This window comes from Halichoerus grypus, chromosome 5, assembly GCF_964656455.1.
Source record: "Halichoerus grypus chromosome 5, mHalGry1.hap1.1, whole genome shotgun sequence".
Classification (NCBI taxonomy): Eukaryota; Metazoa; Chordata; class Mammalia; order Carnivora; family Phocidae; genus Halichoerus; species Halichoerus grypus.
Genome location: NC_135716.1, coordinates 152,432,539 through 152,460,500, shown reverse-complemented (window position 1 = coordinate 152,460,500; position 27,962 = coordinate 152,432,539). Strand labels below are relative to the sequence as shown.

The 27,962-nt window shown below is 46.0% G+C and overlaps 3 protein-coding genes and 1 long non-coding RNA gene across 8 annotated transcripts in view; 2 read left to right on the top strand and 2 right to left on the bottom strand.

The window, feature by feature from the left end:
* Nucleotides 1-25,546, top strand: part of LOC144381934 (uncharacterized) — a 648,393-nt gene extending 622,847 nt beyond the window's left edge. The window contains exons 3-4 of one of the 2 annotated variants that reach the window (XR_013448200.1): nucleotides 22,715-22,838; nucleotides 25,415-25,546. This is a non-coding gene — a long non-coding RNA (uncharacterized LOC144381934). Of the gene's footprint in view, nucleotides 1-19,803; nucleotides 19,845-22,714; nucleotides 22,839-25,414 lie in introns of those variants that run through there. The other variant, XR_013448201.1, reaches the window with a different exon arrangement.
* On the bottom strand, nucleotides 21-4,296 carry CCDC163 (CCDC163 homolog). Of its 2 annotated transcripts, XM_078073213.1 has the most exons (6): nucleotides 3,949-4,296; nucleotides 3,526-3,559; nucleotides 3,160-3,347; nucleotides 2,444-2,511; nucleotides 2,081-2,148; nucleotides 21-303 (listed from the first exon to the last, which is right to left on the bottom strand). In XM_078073213.1, the coding sequence occupies exons 3-6, from the start codon at nucleotides 3,201-3,203 to the stop codon at nucleotides 196-198; spliced, it is 288 nt and encodes a 95-aa protein (XP_077929339.1). In that variant the 5' UTR covers nucleotides 3,204-3,347; nucleotides 3,526-3,559; nucleotides 3,949-4,296; the 3' UTR covers nucleotides 21-195. The 2 variants fall into 2 exon arrangements, 1 of the variants encoding a protein (XP_077929339.1); XR_013448198.1 differs by lacking the exons at nucleotides 21-303; nucleotides 2,081-2,148; nucleotides 2,444-2,511; nucleotides 3,526-3,559; nucleotides 3,949-4,296 and adding exons at nucleotides 2,664-2,802; nucleotides 2,967-3,048 and having other exon boundaries at nucleotides 3,160-3,236.
* Nucleotides 4,379-9,016, top strand: MMACHC (metabolism of cobalamin associated C). Of its 3 annotated transcripts, none has more exons than XM_036112642.2 (4): nucleotides 4,379-4,508; nucleotides 6,264-6,458; nucleotides 7,594-7,635; nucleotides 8,255-9,016. In XM_036112642.2, the coding sequence occupies exons 1-4, from the start codon at nucleotides 4,428-4,430 to the stop codon at nucleotides 8,672-8,674; spliced, it is 738 nt and encodes a 245-aa protein (XP_035968535.1). In that variant the 5' UTR covers nucleotides 4,379-4,427; the 3' UTR covers nucleotides 8,675-9,016. The 3 variants fall into 3 exon arrangements, with proteins under 3 accessions (XP_035968535.1, XP_035968533.1, XP_035968536.1); XM_036112640.2 differs by having other exon boundaries at nucleotides 7,594-7,746; XM_036112643.2 differs by lacking the exon at nucleotides 7,594-7,635.
* PRDX1 (peroxiredoxin 1) lies at nucleotides 10,145-22,749 on the bottom strand. Its single transcript, XM_078073244.1, has 6 exons — nucleotides 22,609-22,749; nucleotides 20,535-20,651; nucleotides 17,619-17,772; nucleotides 17,133-17,255; nucleotides 15,994-16,124; nucleotides 10,145-10,497 (listed from the first exon to the last, which is right to left on the bottom strand). Exons 2-6 carry the CDS (start codon nucleotides 20,638-20,640, stop codon nucleotides 10,412-10,414), a joined length of 600 nt encoding a protein of 199 aa, XP_077929370.1. The 5' UTR covers nucleotides 20,641-20,651; nucleotides 22,609-22,749; the 3' UTR covers nucleotides 10,145-10,411.
* Nucleotides 25,547-27,962: the final 2,416 nt, after the last annotated feature.

The following is a 27,962-nucleotide window of genomic DNA, read 5'->3' as shown; positions in this document are numbered from 1 at the left end:
GTGCTGATTCACAGAAGGTATCAGGGAGGGTTAAAACATTTTATTGCAGTTGGTGGACAGGGATGGGCAGGCAGTGACAAGCCTCAGTAGGGAGGGCAGATACCAGCTAGATCAAGAAGAGGGGCAGGGGGCCCAGAAACAAGGCCTTGGAGGGGAAGGTGAGCAAAACTACTCTTTCAAGTCCTTACAGGTCACTCAGGAACATTGTGAGGCCCTTAAAGAAGAGGTTCTCCTGCTCAAGGCTCTGGGCCTAGAGCTGTAAGCTGCTGGGCTCCAGTTTAGAAAGTGTGCTCCTCTGGAGATCTAAGAGGAGAGAAAAGGAAGAGAAAACAAACCATCAGCAAGCACTATGATACACATAGAACTAAGCCCTGGGCCTGTCTGATGGGGAGGAACAGACAGGCCTAACTTGGGACAAGTAATAACAGAGGACGATGGATTCACCAAAAAAGAGGCAGAGATTCCATCTACCCAGTGCCAAACAATTAGGCAGCAGACACCCACACACCATTCAGATTCAGCCTCACCCAGTCCTGGGATCCCTGCCCTTACCCCCACCTAGCTTCCTTAAAAGTTCCCAGCCACTCTTACTGTCCAGAAGACTGACTTCAGAGCTAGATGAAGAAAGAGATGTGGCGAAGGTGGCAGCCACAGGCAGCTTAGATTGGAGGATGTGAACGGAGGTCCTGGAAAGGGGAACAGAATCAGAGATAGAAATGGTGATTGTGGGGGAGCCTGGGTAGCTCAGTCGTTAAGCGTCTGCCTTCGGCTCGGGTCATGATCCCAGGGTCCTGGGATCAAGACCTGCATCGGGCTCCCTGCTCAGCGGGAAGCCTGCTTCTCCATCTCCTACTCCCCCTGCTTGTGTTCCCTCTCTCACTGTGTCTCTCTCTGTCAAGTAAATAAATAAATAAAATCTTAAAAAAAAAAAAAAAATGGTGATTGTGGGACAAGGGGACCCTCCCAGCACAGAACTGTCCTCCATCCTGAGGCCAGGACTCCAGTCTCCTCCCTCTTCATCCTCTGAACATACCTCAGTGACCCTGTATCGAGTAAAGAATGCCCAGTACTATTTAATAGGCTGTAATCCAGATATTCATACCACCCTACCAACCCATGTCAAATCTAGGATAGTTGAGGGGCACCTGAATGGCTCAGTTGGTTGAGCGTCCGACTCTTGATTTCAGCCTAGGTCATGATCTCAGGGTTGTGGGATCAAGACCCACACTGGGCTCTGCACTCAGCGCAGAGTCTGCTTGAGATTCTCTCTCTCCCTCTCCCTTTGCTCCTCCCCCTGCTCACGCTCACTCTCTCTCTCTCTCATTCTCTCTCAAATAAATAAATAAAATCTTTTTTAAAAAATCTAGGGTAGGGCGCCTGGGTGGCTCAGTCGTTAAGCGCCTGCCTTCGGCTCAGGTCATGATCCTAGGGTCCTGGGATCGATCCCCACATCAGGCTCCCTGCTCTGCGGGAAGCCTGCTTCTCCCTCTCCCACTCCCCCTGCTTGTGTTCCCTCTCTCACTGTGTCTCTCTCTGTCAAATAAATAAAATCTTTAAAAAAAAAAAATCTAGGCTAGCTGAACTTTGGTCCCCGAATGCCTGGCCTCTGAGACAAATCCCTTCCACTGCCATAAGCACCTGCAACCCCTGACCTATGGAGGTTGTGTTTACGCCTATGGAGTCTCAAGGATAACCTGGTCCGTTATCCTTGTGCCTCTGTCCTGGCAGCCTCCAGGGTGTGACCCTTGCCCTCCTGCCACTTTGCAACTGCTCCAACATCTGCCAGACCACAGACCCAGGTAGGACCAAACCTCTCCCTCTGCAGGAGGAATCCCCCTCCCCACCATTGGCGTATTCAGCACACATGGAACTCTCATGTGGGCAATGACATTTTCTCAACCTGGAGAAGAGAGCTTGGGAAGAAGAGCTTGGGAGGGAGGTACAGTCACCACAGGCAAGAGAGGAACAGATAGGGGTAGCAAAGAGTATCCTGGCCTACCTGCAGAACAGAAAAGACAGAGAAGAAAGGAAGGGGCCTCCACAGGGAGATATGAAGAGATAGGTCTGATCCTAGTCCTACCTTCCAGCTGTGGGCCTGAGCTTGCTGCCCCTCGGCCATCTGCTGCAGCAGCAGCTCCTGGTGCTGGCCTTCAGATGAGAGAAAAATGTAAGGAAGCTATTCTCCAACTTCTTTCCTTTCCCCTCCCTGCCTTGTGCCTAGCCTGGTGCTGACAACTGAGACAGAGTATTCTGGTGTAGCTATTGGGAAGCTTCCAAGCTGACTGGGGAGACTGGACTCACACCATGGAGGTAAGACAAAACACTTGGCCAGACTTCTGAGCAGCTCAAGCAATCAGAGCTATGGCCACTTACTGGGATAGCAAAAAGACTCTCCAGAAAAGAGAACAGGTGAATTTGTACCCACCCCCAATCTTTTACTCACTCAGCTGGTCCCGCAGCAGCTTCAGCTCCTCCCAAAGAAGCTCTGATTCCTCCCACAGGAGTTGCCGCCTGCACAGATGACAGCCATGTTAACCTAAAGCCCATCAACAAGCCCAGAGGACACTACCAGGAGTTAGAGGCCTGAAGAAGGAGAGAACTTGCCCATCACATACTCATTCTGCAGCTCTTGGTGAAGGCCACTAGAAGCACTGCACTTTCGTGGTCCTGTTTGTATTTGGGCTTGGGCCTGTTCCTGCACCTGGCTTTGAAGGCCCTGCAGTTCCCTTCTCAGCCCCTCGAGGCGTTGCTCCAGGAGGAGGGCCCTCTGCTCTGGGCCTCCCTGCAGCAACCTTAGTGATGCTGTAGTGGGACAAGTTGAGCGTCAGCCCTTCTGAGAGCTTTACACATGAGCCTAGACACTCCCCTTGCAAATCAAGACACAAGTAAGTGCACAGGAGGTGTGTAACAAAATCGTGTGCGTACATAATGAGCTATGTGTATGAAAAAAAGAACTGGCCAGATACCTTCCAGGGCACAGATCTAGTATTTCTGCTGCTCTCGCTCTTCCAGCAGCCCCTGTACAGCCTGTCTTAGTGCCTCAGTCACCTACCCAGGCAAGAAAAACCACATGAGCTACTGTGTAAAGGGCTTCCCCAACCCCTGATATCCTCATCTCACACAAACACCACACATAAAACCCAGAGGTGCACGCTTTACCTGAGCCTGGGATTGAAGCTGGGATTGGAGAATAGTAACTTCATCCCAGAGAGAAGCTGCTCTTTGGGTCTCAGCCCAACTCAGCCTCTCTGGAACAAAGGGAGTCTCTAGAGCCCAAGGTTGTCAAGCTTGGACCCCAGACTGTGGAGGCAAGTGATGAGGGGAAATCCAGGTCCCAGCCAGGTCTCCTGTGGAGGGAATAAGTAAGGGACAATTGTGAGGGCTATCTTTGGGGGAAAACACAGATGTTTGTTCAGGAAAGAAAACAGTTGGAATTTGGAAGGAATAGTGGATGGTACAGGCACCGGAAAAAGGCATATCCTGGAAAGAGAAAAGGCTGGAGGGTAGAAAAGGAACAACACTTACCTGCTGTGGAGACTCTAAGAGGATACAGTCGCTGCTACAAAAGAAACAAGTGCACAGGCCAATAAGCTCTGAGTGTCCCTAAACCCAAAACTCCAAATGGGGGCCCTTAGGCGCCCCCTCACCTTAATCCTAGCCACATTTCCATCAGTAGCATTGAGAAGTGCGTCGAGGTGCTCAGACCAGCTCAGGCTCCTACTCATAACCTTCTGCGAGGCTGCCTCCTGGCGTCTTGTGCCCTTGCTCTCCCAGCCCGGAATACCCGAGGTACAGCCCAATAAAGCCACACGTCAGACAGAGAGTGGGAATCGCGGATGTAATCCTAAAGGTAGGGATGCAGTATCAGATAGCCGAAACTGGGACTAGTCAGGGGAACAGCGCTTGGGGTAAGTAGGGGAAAAGCGAGATACTCTGATACGCAGATACCAGGTGGGAGTTGAGAGTGCCAAATCTTGTTCGAGACCTCTCCAGATCCAAGACACAGGCGTCATCTCGCCGAACCTGTGCCAGCGAGTACAGCCGCCACCCGGTTCAAACCCTCCTTATAGACCGGGAAAGTCCGACTTCGGACTTGCAGCCGCAGCGCCACTTGGTCAACTGAGTTCGTCTCTCCCGGAGACAACCGGCGATGGAGGCTGCCAAACTACGTTTCTCTGGAAGCGACACGAACATTCAAACCCCCACCGTGAAGCTTGCCGGGAAACTGAGGCTTTCGAATTCCGTAGTTGTTGTCTTCAAGGACCAAGTGAACTACATATCCCAGGATGCATGGCACCGAGTCACCGCTATTCCGCCGCTGGTCCCAGTAGTTCTTGGGAAATGGAGTCCGAGCTACCTTGAAACTTAACGGACCAGGTTATCCTTGAGACTCCATTCCCCAGCAAGCTCTGCGCGTAGCGTGCGCTATGGAGCCGCAAGTCGCAGAACTGAAGCGGACTATCGAGGACACGTTGTGTCCTTTCGGCTTCGAGGTTTACCCGTTTCAGGTTGGTTTATCCCTCCTGCGGTGCGGGGCGAGGTGTATGATTGGCCCGGGTGCTACTGGCGTGAAGCCCCAGTCTTCTGGTCCTTCCCGAGCTCCTCTGGCCCCATGTCCCTCTGACCTATCGGGACAGGGTGTCAACGGCGACTTTGTTAAAAAAGTAGAGAAACGGTCGCACGTTTGTCCTTTTACCCCCATATAATGCCATATTGATGAATGGGAGAAACATAATCCAGTAATCTTGTGGCTCTGCCACCTCCATAATTCAGAGGAAGAAAGTGACCCCGGAGCCAGTCACTTTAGAAGCTTCCTAAAGGAATTAGGATAGGGCAAGGCCTGGAAGGTTTGCGTAGCTAATATTTAGGCCATCTGAGAAGGGAAGGGCATTCCTGTTGTTGAACAAGCGAACAATTGGCTGGTTTGTTCCATCTACCAACAGAAGGATAATTCATGATATTGCCAATCACCAGCGCTGGGCTGGATACAGAAACTGTGCACTTGCCTGACACAGAAGTCTGGCACCACCACCTACCCTTGTTTACATAGATCCATTTCCCCCTTATCCAGTATCCCCTGTACTGAGCTGTGTGCTTGGACAAAGCTAAATCAACTCAGCTTGAGCCCTTTGCCTGATGCTTAAGAGACTGCCCACTTCCACCCCTTCCACTGAGTGGCCCACAGCAGTGCTGGAAAAGAATAGAGGAAGAGAGGTAGGTTGGTTCTAGCTTAAGAAGGACTAACCAGAAAAAATGGAGTTGAGCTTCATGTGAAAAGAAGGAGAGGATTATGTACATCCCAAATATCAGGAACAGCTTGAGTAAAGGTGTGGAGGTAGTGATGGATGACAGGTATGGAGAGAGTGAGAATGACTGGTGAGTCAGGTAGACCTGGGTGGGTAATGGGAGTTATTGTACTGAACAGAGCCAGTCATCCTGGGCTCCTACTTCTCATCCCTTCCCTCCCCCATATCCAGTCAGACACCAAGCCCTTTAGGAATCTGTTACCTGAATCTCCCAAATCCATTCCCTTCCTTTTAGCCCCTCTATGCTCTGGTCCAGGCCAGTATTCGTCACTTGGATTACTGCAGTAACCTGCTTGCTATCATTGTGTATGCAATCCATCCTCCACACTGCAGCCAGATCTTTCTAAAACTGATGATGTCAGTTTACTCCTTAAATCTTCGATGGCTAGCCCCTTGTCACCAAATTAAACCCATATTCCTTAAATTGGTATTCTAGGCCAGCCATAATCTCAAACCTACTGATCTCCACCCCTCTCCAGCTCCCCTTTACAAACTGTTCACTTCTATCCAACTGGACAATTTGCTATTTTCCAAATAGGACCTTTTTGCATGTCTTTGTTAATGCTGTGACCTCTATTTATAATGCATAATGGAATCTCCCTCCTCACATCGTCTGTCAGATTCCTTCCTAGCCTTCAAAACAGCTTCCAAGAAGCCTTTTCTAATTTCACAGGACCCTCATTTGGCCCTGTCATTGCACTAATCACAGTATAATTTCTTTTGGTTCTTAGTTCACGAATCCTCTGCTTCTCTATTCCAAATTCCCTGTCAAATTCCCCCATGGAGAAGTCCCCCATAAGTATACATCATGCAGCATCAGTACAAATCCACTGACTGAATGAATGAGATGGAGACTGAGGCAAGATGTATGAGGCCTTGAATGTTAGGATAAGGTATGAGCCTAGCAAAGGTCTAAATTGGCCCTCCTGTGTGGCCTGAATTTTCTCTCTGTTCCAGGTGGCATGGTATAACGCACTCCTGCCTCCGACTTTCCACCTACCCCTGCCAGGACCTACCCTGGCCTTCTTGGTACTCAGCACACCTGCCATGTTTGACCGGGCCCTCAAACCCTTCCTGCAGAGCTGCCGCCTCCAACAACTGATTGACCCTGTGGACCAGTGTGTGGCCTACCACTTGGGCCGCGTTAGAGAGGTGAGCAAGGCTCATATATTCCCCCAGCTTCCTAGCCTGTAGCCGCTTCCAGCTCTTTTAAGCTCAGTGCAGGACTAGAGCTACGTAGAGCCAAGAGCCACTTCCCAGATAGGATATCCTAAAGCCATCCCTGACATTGTGATCTCTCCCCATTCTGCTTTATCTTACCCCAGTTTCAGCTCCCTTCTTCTAGCAGACCCCCAGGTCTGGAATAAATCTCACTCACTCTACTCTGATGGTCAATTAATTATATGAACCTCAAACCAGACTTCCCTTGGCCTCCAAGTGAAATAGGAATAAGCCTAGCATCCCCTAAGCATCTCTCACCTGTCTTAGCCCTAGACTGGAAGTTTTGTGCTGTCTTCGGGGCCTTTTGAGGACAGAACAGTATTTCCCCACTACACACACATACACATAAAATACATACACATACATTGGATCTCCCCAAAGCTGCGCCAGGTCTTCCTCCACACTGGGACTCTGGAAGGCAGAGACCAGTCACCCCTTATAATAAATTTTTTTTTTTTTTTTTTAAAGATTTTATTTATTTATTTGACAGAGAGAGAGAGAGCGAGAGCAGGAACGCAAGCAGGGGGAGTGGGAGAGGGAGAAGCAGGCTTCCCGCCGAGCAGGGAGCCCGATGTGGGACTCGATCCCAGGACCCTGGGATCATGACCTGAGCCGAAGGCAGACGCTTAACGACTGAGCCACCCAGGCGCCCTATAATAAATTTTTTTTAAGATTTATTTAGAGAGAGTGCAAGGAGGAGCAGAGGGAGAGAGAGTCTTAGGCGGACTCTGTGCTGAGGGTGGAGCCTGACACACGGGGCTCAATCTCCAGCCCCTCAGAGACCTGAGCCGAAATCAAGAGTGACACTCAACCGAGTGCACCACCTAGGCGCCCCAGCCCCTCATCATGGAAGCTTCTGAGCAAGACCTTGTTATTTCCCTTCAAACATAGGCCCTCCTGGACAGATCATTTTCTTCACAGTGGACCCCCGTACCCCCAAATTTAAGGTCATGTTTTCCCTTCAAATGATTTCTGAGGATAGGACCTTGTTAACAAATATTAGAGCGCTCTCAGGCAAAGTCATTCCTTTCGTGCTATTTGAAATGAGCTTCCATCTCTATCCCAGAACCTCCCAGAGTTGCAAATCGAAGTCATCGCTGACTACGAGGTACACCCCAATCGGCGCCCCAAGATTCTGGCCCAGACTGCAGCCCATGTGGCAGGGGCTGCTTACTACTATCAACGAAAGGATGTGGAGGCTGACCCCTGGGGGGACCAGGTCAGAGGGCAAGTATGAATGAGTAGGGACTGGGAGAAAATAGTGAAGGCCCCTCAAGATACCAACTAACATTCTTCCACCTCCCCTGGGTAAAGGATTTGGTAGACACAACACCAGGGAAAGATGTCAGGTATTGGTGTCTGGATGTCAAGTCAGTCAGGAGCCCAACCCCACATGCTTTCTGGAGTCTACCTGGGAACAGATGAGGTCAGAGAACCTAGTCTGTTCTTAAAATCTGGTTACAGGATGGAGGGGGCAGAGCAGTGATTAGGAGACCAGTGGTGAAGACTGGGAAGTTGATGGAGGCTGTTTAAGGAACTCTCCTTCTGGCCAGAGTAAGCTCATGAAAAGGGTTGTCCAGGAGAGGAAATGGGGGAGCCCAGCTACAAGAGTGGTTCAAATATGGAATCAGTGTCCTTTGAGAATTGAACAAGCCTAGTCTGCAATGATGGTAGTTGGACCTAGCGCCAAGTCTTCCATGACCGTGCTTTTCTTTACCCTCTCCCAGCACATATCAGGTGTGTGCATACACCCCCGATACGGGGGCTGGTTTGCCATCAGAGGAGTGGTGCTGCTGCCAGGAATAGAGGTGCCAGATCTGACACCCACAAAACCCCTGGACTGTGTACCTAAGAGAGCTGACCGAATCACCTTGCTTGAAAGATTTAATTTCCATTGGCGTGACTGGACATACCGGGATGCTGTGACACCACAGGAGCGCTACTCAGAAGAGCAGAAGGCCTACTTTTCTACTCCACCTGCCCAACGTTTAGCCTTCTTGGGCTTGGCCCAACCCTCAGAGGATCCTAGCTCTACGTCTCCTGAGCTACCTTTTACAACACTCAGACCCAAAAAGCCCCAGAATCCCAGCAGAGCCCAGGGCTGGCTCAGCCCCAGTGTCTCACCACCCGCATCCCCTGGTCCCTGATATCCTCCCTCCCCTGGGATCCCTATTTATAAGTGGTACTTCCTGGGACTCGTTTTGCTTTTCGGCAAGGCCAAGAGCTTTTATTTTGGATATATTTATTCTTGATAAAGGAATTCTAGTAGAGATCTTCAATGAAGATAAGGCTCTTGTCAAAACACAGACAGATCCAGAATTCCCACCTGGCTTGGAATATGGGATTATTCCTGTTAGCATTTCTCTGCAGTGCTCTAAGATGCTAATTGTTACAAAGCCTTTCTAAAGGGAAATCATCCCCTAATGGCATCTGCCTCATAGGCTTGTTGTGGGTAATGAATAAACACACGTTAAGCACTTCTGAAACAATGCCTGGCTTATTCAAGTGGTATCCGTTGTCATCCAAAGCCCTGGGAATCCTGTACTGCTGCTCATAGAGGTCTTGCCTGGGAGGGGTGGGGATAGGCTGGAGTACCTGACAGGTGTCTGGCAAGAGTACAGAATACACGACAGAGTTCTGAATCTTCCATAGCCACAAGGGCTCAAGAGGCACCCACCTTCTCCCCAGACATCCCTCCCTCCCTCAGGACAATGAGATCAATGAGGGCCAAAAAAGGACTACCTTCAGATCAAGGCTAGGATCCAAGGAAGCCAAGAAGTGCTCAGCACTGTTTTTTTTCTATTTTAAAGATTTTGAGGGGCGCCTGGGTGGCTCAGTCGTTAAGTGTCTGCCTTCGGCTCAGATCATGATCCCAGGGTCCTGGGATCGAGCCCCGCATGGGGCTCCCTGCTTGGTGAGGACCCTGATTCTCCCTCTCTCGCTCCCCTGCTTGTGTTCCTGCTCTCCCTGTCAAATAAGTGAAATTTTAAAAAGATTTTGAGAGCGAGCAAGTGCGTGAGCATGAGCAGGGAGCCTGACATGGGGCTCAATCCCAAGACCCTGGGATGGTGACCGGAGCCAAAGACAGACGCCTAACCGACCGAGCCACCCAGGCGCCCCAGCACCGTGCTTTTGATACAGAAAGCTTTAGCCTATAAACACTAGGGCTCTTTGTCTCCCCCACCCCCTTTTAGTTTCAAAGACTCTACTTCTGATCTTTTTACAAAGCCAGTTACCAGGCAGGCATTTATCGTAAGAGGCCAAGCTTCAAGTTCTCATACAGCACTCCCAGTAGTGTAAAGGTAAATGTCTAAGTAATCTCATGGGGCCTGAATCTAAAGCCTGCAATTTATGCTTTAACCTATAGCACAGATTGCAGTGCTTTAGCCAACATTACCGCAGGTCTTGCTTTCTCCCCCCAGATATAGTGAAATTACGACCTTGGTTCAACTTCCATTTCCTGTGTCTACTTGCATATCCCCCTGCCCCCAATGTAATTTTCTGATTCTGAGGCAGCTCTCACCCTCATTTTCTCCTAAAAAGAGAAAGCAGAGCGTAAATTCCTCTCAACATCAAAAGCCTAGTACTCCCCCACCCAAAATGAAGACTCAACAAGGTCTCAGTTCAAGTTTAATAGAAACAAAAGACAAAAAGTGATGCCCTGCTACTGTACATAACAGTTGGCCTGCCCCATAACAGCTCAGGCCCTTCTCTCCAGAGGAAGAAAGGCTGGCCTCCCCAACCCCTGCAGGAAAGGCCTGTCCTGTCCCCATACCACATCTGCACAGAGTCTAAAGTTTTACGTTCTAAGCATGACAATAATACAAAAGAGATTTTGTTTTCATGGCCACCCACTGCAGCCCAGCCCTAAAATGACCCGGCGCTCACTTCTGCTTAGAGAAATATTCTTTGCTCTTCTGGACATCAGGCTTGATGGTATCACTGCCAGGCTTCCAGCCAGCTGGGCACACTGCAAGAGAAAAGTATTAAATTAATAACCTGCTCAGTGGTGAGCTCCACCTTCCTCCCGTGAACAAATGGGAGACAAATGGACAAAGGGCTCAAAACCAAATCTGGTACCTTGAAAGGCTGAACACTCTGGAACCAGGAAGCCTATGCTACAGTCTGAGATCCTTCAAGCCTTTTAGTGCAAGGCTAACTATAAACATGTTATTTAATCCTCACCATAGCCCTAATACTATTACACCTAAATTTATGCATGTAGCACCTGAAATTTAAAGAGTAACAGCTTCAATTGTATGCTTTGTTCTAGAAATAATCTGTCTAAAGTATATATGGCAACACAACTATTAAAATTTGTTAACAGTAGGGCGCCTGGGTGGCTCAGTTGGTTAAGCGACTGCCTTCGGCTCAGGTCATGATCCTGGAGTCCCTGGATCGAGTCCTGCATCGGGCTCCCTGCTCGGCAGGGAGTCTGCTTCTCCCTCTGACCCCCCTCTCATGTGCTTGCTCTCTCTCATTCTCTCTCTCTCAAATAAATAAAAAATCTTTAAAAAAAAAAAAAAAAAATTGTTAACAGTAGATAGGTGGGTGCATGGGCATTTTTATTTCCTCAGTAATTTTATGTATGATTCACATACATATTTTAAGATTTTTTTTTTTTTTTTTTTTTTATTTGACAGAGAGAGACACAGCGAGAGAGGGAACACAAGCAGGGGCAGTGGGGGAGGGAGAAGCAGGCTACCCGCGGAGCAGGGAGCCCGATGTGGGGCTCGATCCCAGGACCCTGGGATCATGACCTGAGCTGAAGGCAGACGCTTAACAACTGAGCCACCCAGGCGCCCTCACATACATATTTTAAAAAGCCTTAAATGCTCTTCAACAAATGGTGCTAGGACCAGCTGGATTTCCACATGTAACCAGAATGAAGTAGACCCCTACTTCACACCACATACGAAAAATTAACTCGGGGGCACCTGGGTGGCTCAGTTGAGCGGCCAACTCTTGGTTTCAGCTCAGGTCATGATCTCCTGGGTCTTGGGATGGGACCCCTACACTCAGCAGCGGTCTGCTTGAGATTCTCTCTCCCCATCTCCCTCTGCCCCTCCCCTCTGTGCTCTCTAAAATAAATATATCATGGGCGCCTGGGTGGTTCAGTCGTTGGGCGTTTGCCTTCAGCTTAGCTCATGGTCCCAGGGTCCTGGGGTCGGGCCCCACATCGGGCTCCCTGCTCCACGGGAAGCCTGCTTCTCCCTCTCCCACTCCCCCTGCTTGTGTTCCCTCTCTCGCTGTGTCTCTGTCAAATAAAAATAAAAATATCTTTAAATAAATCTTAAACAATAAAAAACTTTATGACCATGGATTTGGAAATGTATTCAATAATAAACAGTTAAATTGGACTTGATCAAAATTAAGAACTTTTGTACAAAGGACATTTTCAAAGAGTTAACACACAGAATGGGAGAAAATATTTACACATCGTATATCTGAGGAGATTAACAACCAAAATGTATAAAAAACTCCCACAATTCAACAAAAACAACCCAAGGGCGCAAGGGTGGCTCAGGTTAAGCATCTGCCTTTAGCTCAGGTCATGATCCTGGAGTCCCGAGATTGAGCCCAGCATAGGGCTCCCTGCTCAGTGGGGAGTCTGCTTCCCCCTCTACCCCTCACCCCACTCTTGTGCTCTCCCTCTCAAATGAATACAATCTTTAAAAAAAAGAGACAAAAAAAGACAGCCCAGTTCAAAATGGTCAAAGGACCTGAGCAGACATTTCTCCGAAGAAGGGAACACAAAATGGTCAATAAGCATATGAAAATATGCTCAGTATCACTAGTCATTACAGACATGCAAATCAAAAGCACAAGGACACCTCTTCACACCCACCAGGATAGAGAGTATTAAAAAAAAAAAGTGTTGGCAAGGTTGGAAAGAAACATTTAGTATTGCTGGTGGGAATGTGAAATGGTGCAGCTGCTATAGAAAACAGTTTGGTAGTTCCTGAAGAAGCTGAACAGAATTACATGACCCAGCAATTACACTTCTAATGTAAATACCCAAAATAATTGGAAACAAAGATCCAGACACCTGCTTACCATTATTCTAGCAGCATTATTCACAATAGCCAAAAGGTGAAAACAATCCTGTGTTCATCAACAGATGGATGAATACACAAAATGATATATACATAAAATGGAATATTATTCAACCTTTAAAGAATGGTTTTGATACCCACTGCAGCATGAACCTTGAGAACCTTGAATCCATTATGCTAAGTGAAAGAAACCAAACACAAATGGACAAATATTGTTATGATTTCACTTACATGAAATATCTACAACAGACAAACTCACAGACACAGAAAACAAGTTACCAAGGGCTGGAAGTAAAGGGGAATGAGAAGTTATTACTTAATGGGTTATGGCTGGCTGGGATGAAACATCCAGAGAATACTGGTGATGGATGCACTACAACATTGTGTATGTAATTAATGCCACCAAACTGTACTTAAATGACAAATTATGCCATATGTGTTACATTAAAAAATTAAAAAAAAAAACACTTGAATGACTTGTCCCCATACCAAGAAATAAGCTAAGTAAGTAAACAAAGCCAGGACTGTGTAAAACCACAAACACTAAGCTGTTTCTTCCCACTGGTAGCCCTTGAGGATCTAAAGAAAGCAACCCGTTTGCCCCCTTAGTTTAACTCTGCCAACCTGGATAGCCTGAAGGGTAGGACGGAAAGAGAAGGCCCTACTTGCACTAAGTAACTACTTTCTACTCCTTGGTAAACAAAGGTCTGAGTTTGAAGCTTTCATACCTTTATTATGCAGAAAAAGCATAGCCTTCCAACCTTTTCCTACAATCCTGAGCTAGCAACGCTCCTTGGGCTAACCTGAGAAGAGTAAGAGAAAGAAGGGAACCAATCTCCTATTTTTCAATTCCATTTGCTCCACCGGTGATCCACCAGTGCTAACAAAATCTTAAAAATATACATATGTAGGGGCGCCTGGGTGGCTCAAGATGGTTAAGCGTCTGCCTTCGGCTCAGGTCATGATCCCAGGGTCCTGGGATCAAGCCCCCCATCAGGCTCCCTGCTCAGTGGGGAGTCCAATAAAGGGCTTTGCCATGCCCCACCTCCTCTGTCTTTGTGCTGAATCTCATCCCCCAGCAAGGGGCAGTCTCAGGAGCTATCTGCTCCTTCAATGCACTAAGGTAAAGCCCACACATGCTTCTACAAATGGTGCCTTCGGATACTAGTTGCCCACTGATTCCTATTAGCCTCCAACTCTAGCCAAGCCACCACTTTTGGGTCCCCTGAGCAGACACCACTGATTCGGACTCTTTAACAACTTCCACGTTCTGTATCATAAGATCAGGTCTGACATGGGCCTTCGAAAACTAGTCTTAACTTTTATCACCTGAAGAAAGAAAATGAGATGTAGGTAAGGCAAATTCATCCAAGTACACCTATGCACTTCATCTTACCTCAGTAGCACTTGATCACAACTATTTTGTCCTCAATTACATTAGCTTGGGAGGTTATGGGGTTCAAGATCTCCATTCCCCCATATACCCAGCTCTTGCAGCCTCAGTCCTTAAAAACTAAATTAAGTCTTAGAGTAAGGTTGTCTCATTCTGGCAACAACTATACACCAATGAGGGGGAAAAAGATCAAAAAACTACAGCCTTACTAACTCAAAAGCTGGGATCAAGTAGTTTATCACAAAACTGTAATGAAAATATGAGAAAAGTACTAGTGCTGGAGAAATAGCACAAGGAAGGCCTACACTCTAGCAAATGCTAGATAAAAACCCCAAGTTGAATCTGCTAGGTCATGTGTAGATTTTAGTAGGACAAACTTATAGGGGCGCCTGGGTGGCACAGTCGTTAAGCGTCTGCCTTTGGGTAAAGGTCATGATCCCAGGGTCCTGGGATCGAGCCCCGCATCAGGCTCCCTGCTCAGCAGGAAGCCTGCTTCTCCCTCTCCCGCTCCCCCTGCTTGTGTTCCCTCTCTCTCTGTTGAATAATAAAATCTTAAAAAAAAAAAGACAAACTTATAAAATGATTTTTGATCCTGAAACATCGAATGAAGAACCTTGATATTTCATCTCAAACACTCTAGCCCTAACTACTACTCCTTAAAAAAATTTTTACATGGGAGCACCTGGGTGGCTCAGTCGTTAAGCGTCTGCCTTCAGCGCAGGTCATCATCCCGGAATCCTGGGATCGAGCCCTGCATCGGGCTCCCTGCTCCACGGGAAGCCTGCTTCTCCCTCTCCCACTCCCCCTGCTTGTATTCCCTCTCTCGCAGTCTCTCTCTGTTAAATAAAATCTTTAAAAAAAAAATTTTTACATGAACATTTACATAATTTAGTTATTTGCTGATTCTAATTCTTACAAATATGACACCACCACAACAATACAATGTAATTTAGGAAGATAAAAACAGGGGTGCCTGGGTGGTTCAGTTGGTTAAGCTGCCTTCAGCTCAGGTCATGATCTCAGGGGCTCCCTGCTCAGTGGGGAGTCTGCTCCTCCTGCACCCTTTGCCCCCCCGCCCCCCCAGCTCACACGCACTTTCTCTCTCAAATAAATAAATCTTAAAAAAAAAAAAAAAAAAAAAAAAAAGACTGTATTAGAGCTGTCTCTGTCTAGTCTTTGGGCAAGTTATCTTAGTCCTAACTTTTATATTCCAAACTTCAAAACTGGTCATGTATTATCTTTAAAAAAAAAAAGGGGGGGGGGGCCTCGGTGGCTCAGTCGGTTAAGCACCTGCCTTTGGCTCAGGTCATGATCCCAGAGTCCTGGGAGCCTGGGGGGGGGGGCGCAGGGAGAAGGGTCCCTGCTCAGTGGGGAGCCTGCTTCTCCCTCTCCCACTGCTGCACCCCTGCTCGTACTGTCAAATAAGTAAAATCTTTAAAAAAAAAAAACAAAAACCACAACTAGGGGCACCTGGGTGGCTCTGTCAGTTGATTCTCTGCTGTCATGGGTCCAGGGTCCTAGGGATCAAGCCTCAGGTGGGGCTGCTTCTCCCTCACCTCCCCACTCTGTGCTGTCTCTCACTATCTCTCTGTCTCGCTCTCAAATGAATAAATCTTTAAAAAAAAAAAAACTAATAAAACAAATGTGATCACAGAAATTAAAAGCTCTTCTCCCAATAAACACTTGCCCAAGAACGGCATGCTGTATCTCTAGATGTAATTCTCAAACATTTTTTTTGCCCTTATACACACCTATGAGATCCTCCTACACTCCTTTAGTAAGTTAAAAGCTGCAGCAGTGACTCTAAATGAGCAGGGCAGAAGCAGAGACTATGCAGCTAGAACAAAAAGCCTTCATATATTCTCGTCCCAAGCTTTTCCATTACCTCACCCCATAATCCACTACAGAGATTTTAATTTCTTGAACAGACATACTTTTATTTGGTAGACCTTGTTCCTGCCATCTTTCCTATCCTACCACAATTCTGTTGTCAAAGTCACCAGGTGGATTGGCTTACCTTCCCCATGCTTGTCAGTAAACTGGAAGGCCTGAACCAGTCGCAGAGTCTCATCCACAGAGCGGCCGACAGGAAGGTCATTTACCGTGATCTGCCTAAGGATACCTTTATCATCAATGATAAAGAGGCCCCTGGGAAGAAGAGATTGAAGGTTTGAGGGATATGCAGTACAGGTTTAGAAATTGCTTCGTTAGAACAGAGATGCAGTGGGAATGAAAATGTGCTGGCCTCCCAGACTTGCATTGGCTTTGTCTTCCTGCATAAATAATGAAACGAGGAGTACCTGGCTGGCTCAGTCAGAAGAACGTGTGATTTGTGGGTTAGAGCCCCACACTGGATGTGGAGGAAGGGAAGGAGGAAGGAATAAGAACGAAATGGGATCATTATCCTGTACGCTTTAAACTTATACAGTGATGGGGGTGCGTGGCTGGCTCAGTCAGGGGAGCGTGCAACTCTTCGTCTCGAGGTTTAGAGTTCAAGCCCCACATTAGGTATAGAGGACTTAAAAATAAAATTTTTAAAAAATAAATTAAATAAATAAATAAATAAATAAATAAATGTATGTATGTATGTATGTATGTACGTACGGATGTATGTATGTATGTGCCTGGGTAGCTCAGTCATTAAGCGTCTGCCTTCAGCTCAGGTCATGATCCCAGGGTCCTGGGATCGAGCCCTGCATTGGGCTCCCTGCTCCACAGAAGCCTGCTTCTCCCTCTCCCACTCCCCCTGCTTGTGTTCCCTCTCTCACTGTCTGTCAAATACATACACAAAATCTTTAAAAAAATAAAAATAAAAATAAATAAATAAATAAATAAATAATAAATAGGGGTGCCTGGGTGGCTCAGTCTGGTTAAGTGTCTGCCTTCGACTCAGGTCATAATCGCAGGGTCCTGGGATCAAGCCCCGCATTGGGCTCCCTGCTCCCTGGGGAGCCTGCTTCTCCCTCTCCCATTTCCCCACTTGTACTCTCTGGGGCTCTTTCCCTGTCAAATAAAATCTTAAAAAAAAAAAAACACACACACAAAACAATGAAAGGAAAAAGGAGTCTACAGATCAGGGCCCTACCTTTCTCCATAAGGCCCTCAAGTCAATCAGATAATTTTGATGAAATGTCAGTCCCCCTGGCAGGAATATACCTGAACGAGATGCCTTCATCAGCCTTTAAGACTCCATAGTCCTGAGCAATGGTACGCTTGGGGTCTGATACCAAGGGAATGTTCATGGGTCCCAGTCCTCCTTGTTTCTTGGGTGTGTTGATCCTAAGAGCAAAAAGCACACATACAATCACATTGAAACTCTTGTGTAGCAAAAGGATTAACTGTATCTATTCCTTCCCTTTTTCAGCATTCCTAATCTAATTTCCCCCAAAGACCAAACTTTTCCCAGAGTAAAGTGAGTGCCTGAAGATAGTTTAGGTCACCAGGGTGTACTCAAGCTGCAACCCAAGCTGCTTCTCCTCTGCTGCCAGGTAATAAAAGAGCAACAAGAGGAAGTCAGAGCCTTTGCACTCCTTCCATCAGGAGCTAGAAGGCAATACTTGAGCAACTCTTTTGTCAAAGCCCCCCCAGTCCCAGTTGCTACTTAGTTCAAAGTTCACAGGCAAAACTGATGAAGAGATTTACCATGCCAGGTGACAGAAATGAGAATCCACAGAAGCACCAATCACTTGACAGTTGAGTTTCTTAAATTCTTCTACCCTGTCACTGAAAGCAATGATCTCCGTGGGGCACACAAAGGTGAAGTCAAGAGGGTAAAAAAAGAACACGATGTATTTTCCTGGGGGGGGGGGGGGGGAAGAGCCAGAAGTTTACCTTTGAAACACACTTCCTTGCTTTACAAAGAATAAAAACCAAGGGGCACCTAGTGGAGCTCATGGCTTTGGGGGAAGGGAGTGGGGAGCAGAGGGAGAGGGAAAGAGAATCTTAAGCAGGCTCCACACCCAGCACGGAGCCCAACATGGGCTCTATCTCACAACCTGATCCAGAATCAAGAGTCGTACACTTAACCAACATGCCCCTGATAACTCTTGATCTCGGAGTTGTGTGTTTGATCCCCACACTGGGTGTAGAGATAACAAAACCCTGAAGTATCGTGGTGACTCAGTGTGTTCAGCATCCAACTCTCGGATTTCGGGTCAGGTCATAATCTCAAGGTAGACTCCACCCTCAGAAGAGGGTCTGCTTGAGATTCTTTCCCTCCACCTCACACAGGCAAGCAAACTCTTGCTCTAAAATAAGTAAATCTTTAAAAAAAAATAAAATCTTAGGGGGCGCCTGGGTGGCTCAGTCATTAAGCATCTGCCTTCGGCTCAGGTCATGATCCCAGGGTCCTGGGATCGAGCCCCGCATTGGGATCCCTGCTCAGCGGGAAGCCTGTTTCTCCCTCTCCCACTCCCCCTGCTTGTGTTCCCTCTCTCTCGCTCTGTCAAATAAATAAATAAAAATCTTTAAAAAATAATAAAATAAAATCTTAGGGGCACCTGGGTGGCTCAATCGGTTAAGCATCTGCCTTCGGCTCAGGTCATGATCCTGAGGAGTTGGGATCTACCCTGCGTGGGGCTCCCTGCTCAGCGCAGAGTCAGCTTCTCCCTCTCCTCCCTGTTCTTGCCCTCTCTAGCTATCTCTCTCAAATAAAATCTCTTTAAAAAAGAAAAAAAGTTCTCATCACAATTAAAAAAAAAAAAACCTAAAGAACTTTTCCTATGGAAAAAAAAGTCTTTTTAAGTTGATGGTAGACAACAACTGCTAAATGCCAAGACTCAACAGATGTCTCCTAGCAGCTAGTTTAGAACATCTTGTGGTAGGAGAGCCTGCATGAAAAAAACTTCCTTTCAGTTCTATGCTTTATTTTCCTGCCTCCCCATTAGCTGCCAATTATAAGATAAACACGGCTCAGTCTGGTTTTGATCTCTAGATAATTAAAATTAGCACAAACACCAAGTTCTCCAATAAAGAAAAGCAAAACCAAGGATGCAATTACTTACTAGATAAATGCCAATACACACAATTAATGCACAGGAAAAGCTCAAATACTGGATTCTGTCTTGCAAATCAATAAAAAGACCAGAACCTTTGACATTTCTTCCACAATGAACCACAATAACGGGACAGGTAAGGTTTAAGTGATCATCTAAATCACCACTAACCTATTCCTAACAAGCCTAACTGGACAAGAAAAAAATTTGAGGCATAAGTTCCAAAAGTCCTAGTAAGGTAACAGGATCTCTAGTTTAAATTTTACTGAAGTCACTCAGATTACCAGTAGAAGTAGCTCTTCAACTGGCCAAGCAGCCTCTCACCATAACTAATAAGTTGAGTTACTGAAAAGAGTTCCAAGTATTCACTCGTTTCCAGGTAGCGGCAATGTCTGAAAGTCAAAATAAGCTGCTCCTTTTGACATTTACTCTGAAAACCAGAATCACTGGAAACTCTGAACTCATCTGAACAACTTCTCCAGAGCTTTACCTAACAAGCACTTTGAAGCCTCAGCAGGTCAAGCCCTGGAGGACAGAGAGCAGCTTTTTCTAAACCTGTCTTTCTAAACCTCGAGCCTTTACCCTTGGGCCAGGGTCACCTCCCTATGGTGCTACTTGTTTGCCAGGGGAGCTTCCCTCCATAGGGCCCCTCTTAACTGCTTCTCATTCAAAACAAGTGTGAAGTGTTAGGAAACCTTAGTCACATGTTCTACGCAAAAGCTGAGTCCAGGAACTAATTACTATGCCACTAAAAAAGGTACACTTAACACCTGAGTTTCTGGTTTGCACTTCAAGGAATCTATCAACTATCCCAAAAAACCCTGCTGTTCCAGGACTGCAAGGTTAAAAAAAAAAAAAAAAGAAAAAAAAAGAGGCTCATCAGAGCTAGCCAAGTGTCTGCATGAAACTATCACAGAAAGAGAATTGTTCCAACTGCAACATCAACTCTTCTCCTGGGGCTAACAGTCAAGGGAATGTGCCTAAGCCTCTGCCTGATAATACAGCAGCTCTAACATATATTTTTTTTTTTTTTTTAAGATTTTATTTATTTTTTGACAGAGAGAGACACAGCGAGAGAGGGAACACAAGCAGGGGGAGTGGGAGAGGGAGAAGCAGGCTTCCCGCTGAGCAGGGAGCCCGATGCGGGGCTCGATCCCAGGACCCTGGGACCATGACCTGAGCCGAAGGCAGACGCTTAACAACTGAGCCACCCAGGCGCCCCTATATTTCATAAACTTAAACAGTTTAACCTCTGAAGACGAGCTTTCAATGACATAATGAGAGTATCTCCCAAAACAGTAATACAATTGAGTACTGAGAAGATAATTGAGCTAGTATGTCCAGGCATAATGAAGCATGGGCTTTTTCCGTAAGCAGTCTGAACCTAGGGTGTCTATCAGTGACCATGGTTGTTAATCACTACTTCAACATGCTCCTACTCTAAAGACTATGACCTAGGATATACGTCATTTTACAATCAAACCTAACAAATAGAGAAATCTAATGAGCAATCCTAGATTGTAAAATAATTCCATTTTAATGAATCTAATGTAATTACTCTTACCTTTGTAGTCAGATAGGCTGAGGTCTTTGAACTGGCCATCTGGCATAACAGCCGTGGCTTTGAAGTTGGGGGCAGGATGCCCAATTTTGGCATTTCCTGAAGACATCGTGCTATCAGCTGGAGATAAAAGAGCAAGTGAATTAGAAACAAGCCGTTTTTCTAGGTAACCAACACCCTTCTACTTAGATGCAGAATGTCCAGTGACCTTAGTATATACATTAATTTTTATAGTAGTATGACGCATAAACTGAGCTTTCCGACTTCTGAAACAAAATCAGACCTTACAGGGGCGTGTGGGTGGCTCAGGTTGTTAAGCGTCCCTGACTCTTGATCTCAGGGCTGAGCACGGAGCCTGCTTGAGATTCTCTCCCCTCCTCTCCCTCTGTTCCTTCCTCCTTCCCCTGCGTTCTCAGGGTCACTCTCTTAAAAAACAGTCTCTGAATATCAGCTTTTGTTTTCATTTAAAAGCAGCAATTTTTTTTTTAAACTGAAGTAACCTCTATTGCTTTTTCTTTACTACCATTTGTGCAATGGCATTTTCTTCTGTAGTTTCATTATATAAAAAGCACAGAGGAAGGTTCAGCCTCAAACCTGAGCCCAAATAAACAATGCCATAATGTCTATTTCTAGAAGTGGTCATGTTGCCCTTCCCCTGGACTGCACCTTCCATCTGCCTTCCTAATTCAGGAAGCACACTTGACCTTTCTCCAGGTGCATTTGCCCAACACAGCACACAACCCTAAAGCCAATCCAACTTTTCAAGACACAAGACCAGGATTCTGGCATACGCTCAATTCCAAAACCTTAGGGGTTGTGTTTAAGCCCTAGAAGTCCTTTCAAAAATGGGTTTCTGATCTTGGGGCCAGGATTCTGGAGCAATAATAAGTAGAACAAGAGTCTATTTATTGCTGGGGAGCCTGGCTGGCTCAGTTGGTGGAGCGTGTGACTCTTGATCTCAGGGTTGTGGGTTCCAGCCCCACGTTGGGTTTAGAGGTTACTTAATCTTAAAAAAAAAAAAAAAAAAATCCTTACTGTAAAAAACAAAAAAACAAAAAAAATTACTTACTTCTAAGAAAAGAAATGCTACACTGGATTCACCCAAGTCAACAAAGACAGGGAGCTGAGCTCTATAAACCACTAAGCCATCAGTTTGAAAGACCCAAGAAGCTAATATTCCACGTTCCAAAGTGCTTTTGGTGCATGATACCACAACCAAAAAAATCGTTGTGAGCATCGAATATTGCAAACGTTCTAATGCTTAATACCTTAATACCAAACAAAAAACTAATAAGGCAAGCTGCAATTTGGCGACCAAATATATAGGGTGTGACCCTAACATAAACTACCGTCTTGTCCAAACCTGCTTTTCGAGGTGGTCCCCACGTCCACTAAAGTCCGACTCAGCGGGGTAGAGGCCGTAGGACCTCAAGCCGGTGTGGGCCTCCGTGGGTCTGCCCACGAACTTTCCTGGCGAAAGCCACGCCCCCCAAACCCCACTTCAGGTTCCCTCCAGCCGCTCGCATTATCAACCCCCCACCGTAACACTTCGGTAAGCACCAGCAAAAAAAAAAAAAAAAACAAAGCAGTCTTCACAAACGAATTTGGAATCACCACAATCCCTATTCCGCAAACGCAAAAAATAAATGCAGAGAAGGGAATCAGTATCCGAGACTCCCCACCTAGTCACCGCTCAGGACCGAGGAACAGCCTTTACCTCTACCACATGACGCGCGGGTAGCCTCAGGTCAATTTCCAGGTCCATTCTAGAAGCTTCCCGAACCCGCCCCGCCCGGAAGATTAACTGAGGAGAGCCCACCACGCCAAGCCAATAAGCGCCCTCCGCTCGGATTGCCGGAGAAAGAGGAAAACTCGAGCCGACGTTCGTCTAAGAGTTTAAACAGGCCCCCGCATCCGCCAAGGGAGGCCCACGAGAGGGTGCGCGTACCGCCTAACCACTCTCGAGCGTCAGACCTCACCCGTCCACCTCCCCCGTCACAGAACCCAAGCTGAGTAGAGTAGGACCCCAGAAAAATGAGGAAAAGGCGACGACCCGGGTGTGGGGAAACCTTCTCACCAACTCTGAGAACAAAAACGCCGAAAACAAGGCAGGAAGAAGACGCGTGGAACGCGCGCGCGAGGCGCTGCCTTTATAGCCTGTAGGGCTCTCGCGAGAGTCAGAGCGGGCCGGGGGTGCAGGAGGAGGAGAGAGGAGGGGGATGTAGTCCGAGCCCCGCCCCGACCCAACGCGCCCCGCCGGGATGACTCAGCACTTTCCCTCGCTGTGGGCGGGCTCGGGCACGGAAGGTACGGATACCCCTCCCTGCTGCCGACATTTGGGGTCGCAGAGCCCAGAGCGAGTGTGTCCAAAGCCGAACGCCTCGGTTAACCCGGGATCTCTGCGAGGGTACCCTGTGCGTCTTTCCCTCAAGGCCCAGACCAGGATTATGGGCCTGTTGACCTACAGAGGATCACGTCTAATCCACACCAAGCACTGAAAACTATCCAAATATTTCCCAAATACTGATCCCCGCAGCCTCTGCCCTAGTGCTGCCTCAGTACTCAATCTCCTTCATTATTCTGATTTCCAGGATTGCCGCTTCCCTTCTCCCGCCTACTCCTTCCAAAGCTGTTGGAGGGAATCTTTCTGAAATCTGATCGTTTCACTCCTCTGGTTTGTGGTTTTAAAAAACTGGGGCTCTGTAGTCAGTTTCCTGAATTAAAACTCAGTGTCATTTTATGTGTGGCCTTCAGGCAAGAGCCTTACTTTTCTCACCTGTAAAATGGGAATACTGTTAATTCTCTGAGATCATCTTTGTTGCTCACTTGGCACAATTCCTAGTTCTTATACGGTAGGAACGTTAGCTTTTATTGCTAGAATTCTTCGTTGCTCCTAGATTGATTGTAACACCCAGAACAATGCGTCGCTGTTTCAAGACTTAAGGCTTTTGTTCAAATATGAAGAATCTGTTGCCTCCTAGTTGGACTAGAGAAAATGTCTTTTTGAAGACTCAGCTGAAGCATGACTTCCTCTGAAACCGTTCCTGACCTTGGCTCATCCCCAGAATTCCTCTGAAGTTGTTCTGGCTTTTGCTCATCCCCAGAATTTATCATTCCCTCCTTTGTGCCCCAAAATATCCTGTATGGCCAAAAGCTGTACAAAATAGCTCTTAAGCTATTTTACGTGTTTATATGCCTACCTCTTCTTGCTAGACTGACTTTCTGGAAAGTAAGGTTTGGGTTACACCCATCTCTGTGTCCCCAAGACACAACAGAGCACATGATATAAAATAGGAGCATGTAATAAGTATATTATGTCCCCTTTCTGAGCCCATCACTGCTCCCACCACCACCATCCTATTAACTCCCTTGTACATCATAGCGGCTAAGAAATGGAAACGTGCTGTGTCATGCTGGCTGAGCATCTCAAAATTTTTTGGCATTTCCCATTCTATCTAGCAACATAAGTGATTTTTGTTTGTTTGTTTCCTTCTCTGCCTGAGGTGAACAGTTATTTGGCCATTATTCATTTCCTTCTAGAAGCAGCAGGGGAATTGTAGAAGTTTAGAGCTTAATAGTGGATGGTTATTGCTATGGGCAGGTTAAACCAACAACACACAGTCCTACTTCAGCCAGAAAAAAATTACCATATATTGTATCTTCCATGTGCCAGGCCCTGGGCTGGGGCACTTGGGCTTATTTGTCTCATTCAAGAACCAAAAGAGTGCTCCTGGGCCAAGGAAATCTTAACAGCCTATCCTATCCCCATGGAAATAAAAAACTGAAATGCCAGGACAGACTTCTGAAAAGAGACGAAATCTGTTGAACACTTGTTGTCTAATTAAGGGATTATGGAATCTCTTTCCTCAGAGAACAGCAAAGACTTGGAAATGGGGGCAAGGGGTCTTCTTTATCCTCCTACAGGAACTGGTATCTACCTATATCTCTAGGTTTACACATACATCATTGTTTTGTCCTTCCTTGTTTAGCAGTAGTCTGGGAAGGATTTTACCTGTTTTGTTCATCTTTATAGTACCAGAACCTAGCACAGTAACTGGCCTAGGAAGAATGCTTAATTAATTTTGGAATGTACTTAAGACTTTTGAGAGATGAAGTTAACTCATTTGAACTGTTTTTTTGAACATTTGAACTATTTTTTTTTAAAGATTTTATTTATTTATTTATTTATTTATTTGAGAGAGAGAAAACAAGTGTGGAGAGGGACAGAGGGAGAAGGAGAAGCAGGCTCCCCGCTCAGCAGGGAGCCCGACATGGGTTCAATCCCAGGATCCCGGGATCATGACCTGAGCCGAGGTAGACGCTTAACCAACGGAGCCACCCAGGCGCCCCAAGAAATTCAGAGTTTCAAATAGGTGAATGACCACACTGGGTTGTATTATTGATCATTCTGGCAGCTGCAGAGAGAATAGATTTAGGGGACCAAGAAGATGTGGGAGTCAAATAAAGAGACAAATAAGGAAGCTATTGCCATGACCAGGGAAAAGAGGTGGAGATCCTGAATGAAGGCAGTAGTGCTGACCATGGAGAGATGGAATTAGATAGCAGTTTTCAAAATCTGGGCATCAAATATAGGAACTGAAAGAGAAGAGTCAAGGATGAGCCCCAGGGGAATTAGGCAAAGCGTGGTACAACTCACAGACATGCAGTGAAACAGAGTTTGGAGGAGATGATAAAGACCCCACTTTGGGGCATATTGAATTTAGGATTCCAAGGGGAGATGGTCAGTAGGAAGCTGGAAATGTGGAAACTTGTACCTATCTGGTTCATCAATACTTAGCAGCATGGTCCTTATCACATGATAGGTACAATAGATATTTGTTAAATAAATTAATGAATTATATTTGTTGACATCACAATTTCAGGGATACTTGAAGCTGTGGAAGTAAATGAAATCCTGTGGAGAAAGATAAGCCAAGACCAGGACCTCAGAGAATTTCTATGAGAGTAGGAGGAAGGACAAAAGCAATTAAGGGCAACTCAAAAAGAATAGCATTTTGTGACTGAAGAGTCACTCATGAAGATGGACTCTTTCTACCAAGAATAATTTCCTTTGATCCCCACCATCAGCACTGAAATTTCCTGCACCTGGGAAAGGGTAACAACAACAAAAAGGTATGTTTTAAGAAGTCAAATAGTAGACACACAAGCTGCCACCTATGAAATTTACTTAGTAAGTTTTCTCTAAAATCCTTTAAAGGGGGCACGTGGGTGGCTCAATCAGTTGAGCGTCTACCTTCAGCTCAGGTCATGATCCGGTCCTGGGCTCCTGCTCAGCAGGGAGCCTGCTTCTTTCTCTCTCCCTCTGCTGCTGCCCCTGCTTGTGCGCTCTCTCTCTCTCTCTCTCTATATATATATCTGTCTCTCAAATAAATAAATAAATAAAATCTTTTTTAAAATAATAAAATAAAATCCTTTAAAGGAAAAAATAGATATATATCTGTTACTAAGATGCTGGTTGCTGAAGGCGTTAGGTGGGGCTTTGTTAGGAAGAATTGCTTGGTGTCAGGGCTGCTACTGAAAAAAATGCTTGCATGAATCATACTTTGCTCTGTTTCTTAGAAGTGAGGCCCTTAAATTTTTTCTTGGCCAATTCAAGTTAAGTATGGCTCTTTGCTGGGTGAAACACTAGTTCTTTCAAATAATAATAACATGAAGTTCCTTGTGAAAGGAAAAATATTCTTAAGGAATTCCAATGTTGGGTTGATTTATCAAATTTGATTATTTAACTTTCATTAATTTTATTTCACTTTTTTCATTCAGACTAATATTTAACATTTCAATATTGCCCCAGGATGCAATACTGAAAATAATTTATTTTATTTATTTATTTGTCAGAGAGAGAGAGAGTGAGTGAGAGAGCACAAGCAGGGGAGGGGCAGGCAGAGGGAGAAGCAGGCAGAGGGAGAAGGAGGCGCCCCGCTGAGCAAGGAGCCTGATTCGGGACTCAATCCCAGGACCCTGGGATCACGACCTGAGCCGAAGGCAGTTGCCTAACTGACTGAGCCCCCCAGGCCCCTGAAAATAACTTAAAATACTTTTTCATAAAAATGTTTTCCTTGTTAATTACTACTACTCTTGCTGCTGAACTATTGCGAATTGAAACATACAAGATGGGGGGAAAAAAGAAATACACAAGATGAGATTCCTGCAAGCCATACTCTCCTGGAATATGGCCTTAATGCTATGGTGCATCTCCTCCTGGGTTCTGCATACCTATAATTGCCTACACCTTGTGATGGTGACTCAAATCTCCCACCACCTTTCTCTGTTTAAACTAGTATGAAACCTTTGTTCATAAGGTGTTGTTTGACGTCATCTGGTCTTCACTTAACAAAGTATTATATTGCCACACTGAGTTGCTATGATAAGCACAGTTAACTGATTCATAAACAGCCATTGCCCCTTCTTTATACTTAACTAGATACTGCAGGTAAGGCAATTCAGTAGGAAGCAAATGCCCTGCAACAGTGATCATTTTAACATTAGGAGTTGCTAACCTAATAACAGCCTATCATAAATTTATAAAGCATTAAAGTTAAGCCTATAAACCATTAACGGTAAACCTATACACCATTAAAGCTAAATGCTTTCTTGTAATTGTAATAATAAATACAATCATGGAAATCAAAATCTCAGAGAACACATGAATCCTTAAATTTACAAGGATTCAATTTATAAAATTATATTTGGGACACACAAAGGCCTACAGATACCAATTTGAGAAATTATCATCAAGGATGATGTCACTTATGGGGCGCCTGGGTGGCTCAGTCGTTAAGCGTCTGCCTTTGGCTCAGGTCATGATCCCAGGGTCCTGGGACCGAGTCCCACATTGGGCTCCTTGCTCAGCAGGGAGCCTGCTTCTCCCTCTCCCACTCCCCCTGCTTGTGTTCCCTCTCTCGCTGCGTCTCGCTCTGTCAAATAAATAAAATCCTTAAAAAAAAAAAGTCACTTAGAATTGAACACAGCTGCAGGTAACAGTTAAACTCAAATAACAAACTTAACCAAATAGGGGATTAATTTTTCCCATTTTTAAAAAAGATTTTATTTATTTACTTGAGGGAGAGAGAGTACAAGTGGGGGTACAGGCAGAAGGACAAGCAGACTCCTCGCTGAGCCCAGAGCCCAACTCGGGGCTTGATTCCAAGACCCTAGGATCATGACCCAAGCTGAAGTCAGATGCCTACTAACCTACTAACCTACTGAGCCACTCAGGCACCCCAACCCAGACTTCTTTTAACTTTCTGTACCCAAACCCCTAGCATACAGCTTTTATTCTTATGATTACCTTATAGTCACAAAATGTCTGCTCTACTTTCAACTGTATACCTGTATTCCAGGGAGAAGGACAAGGCAGCCAGAAGGGGGTGGGGACTATAATGAGGAAGCAAAGCACTCCCAGAAACTTTC

Coding starts and splice junctions, on each gene's coding strand:
- CCDC163 (XM_078073213.1), bottom strand. CDS start 3,203: ATGAAGTTACTATTCTCCAATCCCAGCTTCAATCCCAGGCTCAG. Junction 2,512..3,159: donor AGCTTCAATCCCAGGCTCAG/GTAAAGCGTGCA, acceptor TCATCTGTGCAG/GCGGCAACTCCTGTGGGAGG. Junction 304..2,080: donor CTCAGGCCCACAGCTGGAAG/GTAGGACTAGGA, acceptor CTCTCCTCTTAG/ATCTCCAGAGGAGCACACTT.
- MMACHC (XM_036112640.2), top strand. CDS start 4,428: ATGGAGCCGCAAGTCGCAGAACTGAAGCGGACTATCGAGGACACGTTG. Junction 4,509..6,263: donor TCGAGGTTTACCCGTTTCAG/GTTGGTTTATCC, acceptor TCTCTGTTCCAG/GTGGCATGGTATAACGCACT. Junction 6,459..7,593: donor ACTTGGGCCGCGTTAGAGAG/GTGAGCAAGGCT, acceptor TCTCTATCCCAG/AACCTCCCAGAGTTGCAAAT.
- PRDX1 (XM_078073244.1), bottom strand. CDS start 20,640: ATGTCTTCAGGAAATGCCAAAATTGGGCATCCTGCCCCCAACTTCAAA. Junction 17,256..17,618: donor CATTTCTGTCACCTGGCATG/GTAAATCTCTTC, acceptor TTTTGCTCTTAG/GATCAACACACCCAAGAAAC. Junction 16,125..17,132: donor GATGAAGGCATCTCGTTCAG/GTATATTCCTGC, acceptor TCTTCTTCCCAG/GGGCCTCTTTATCATTGATG.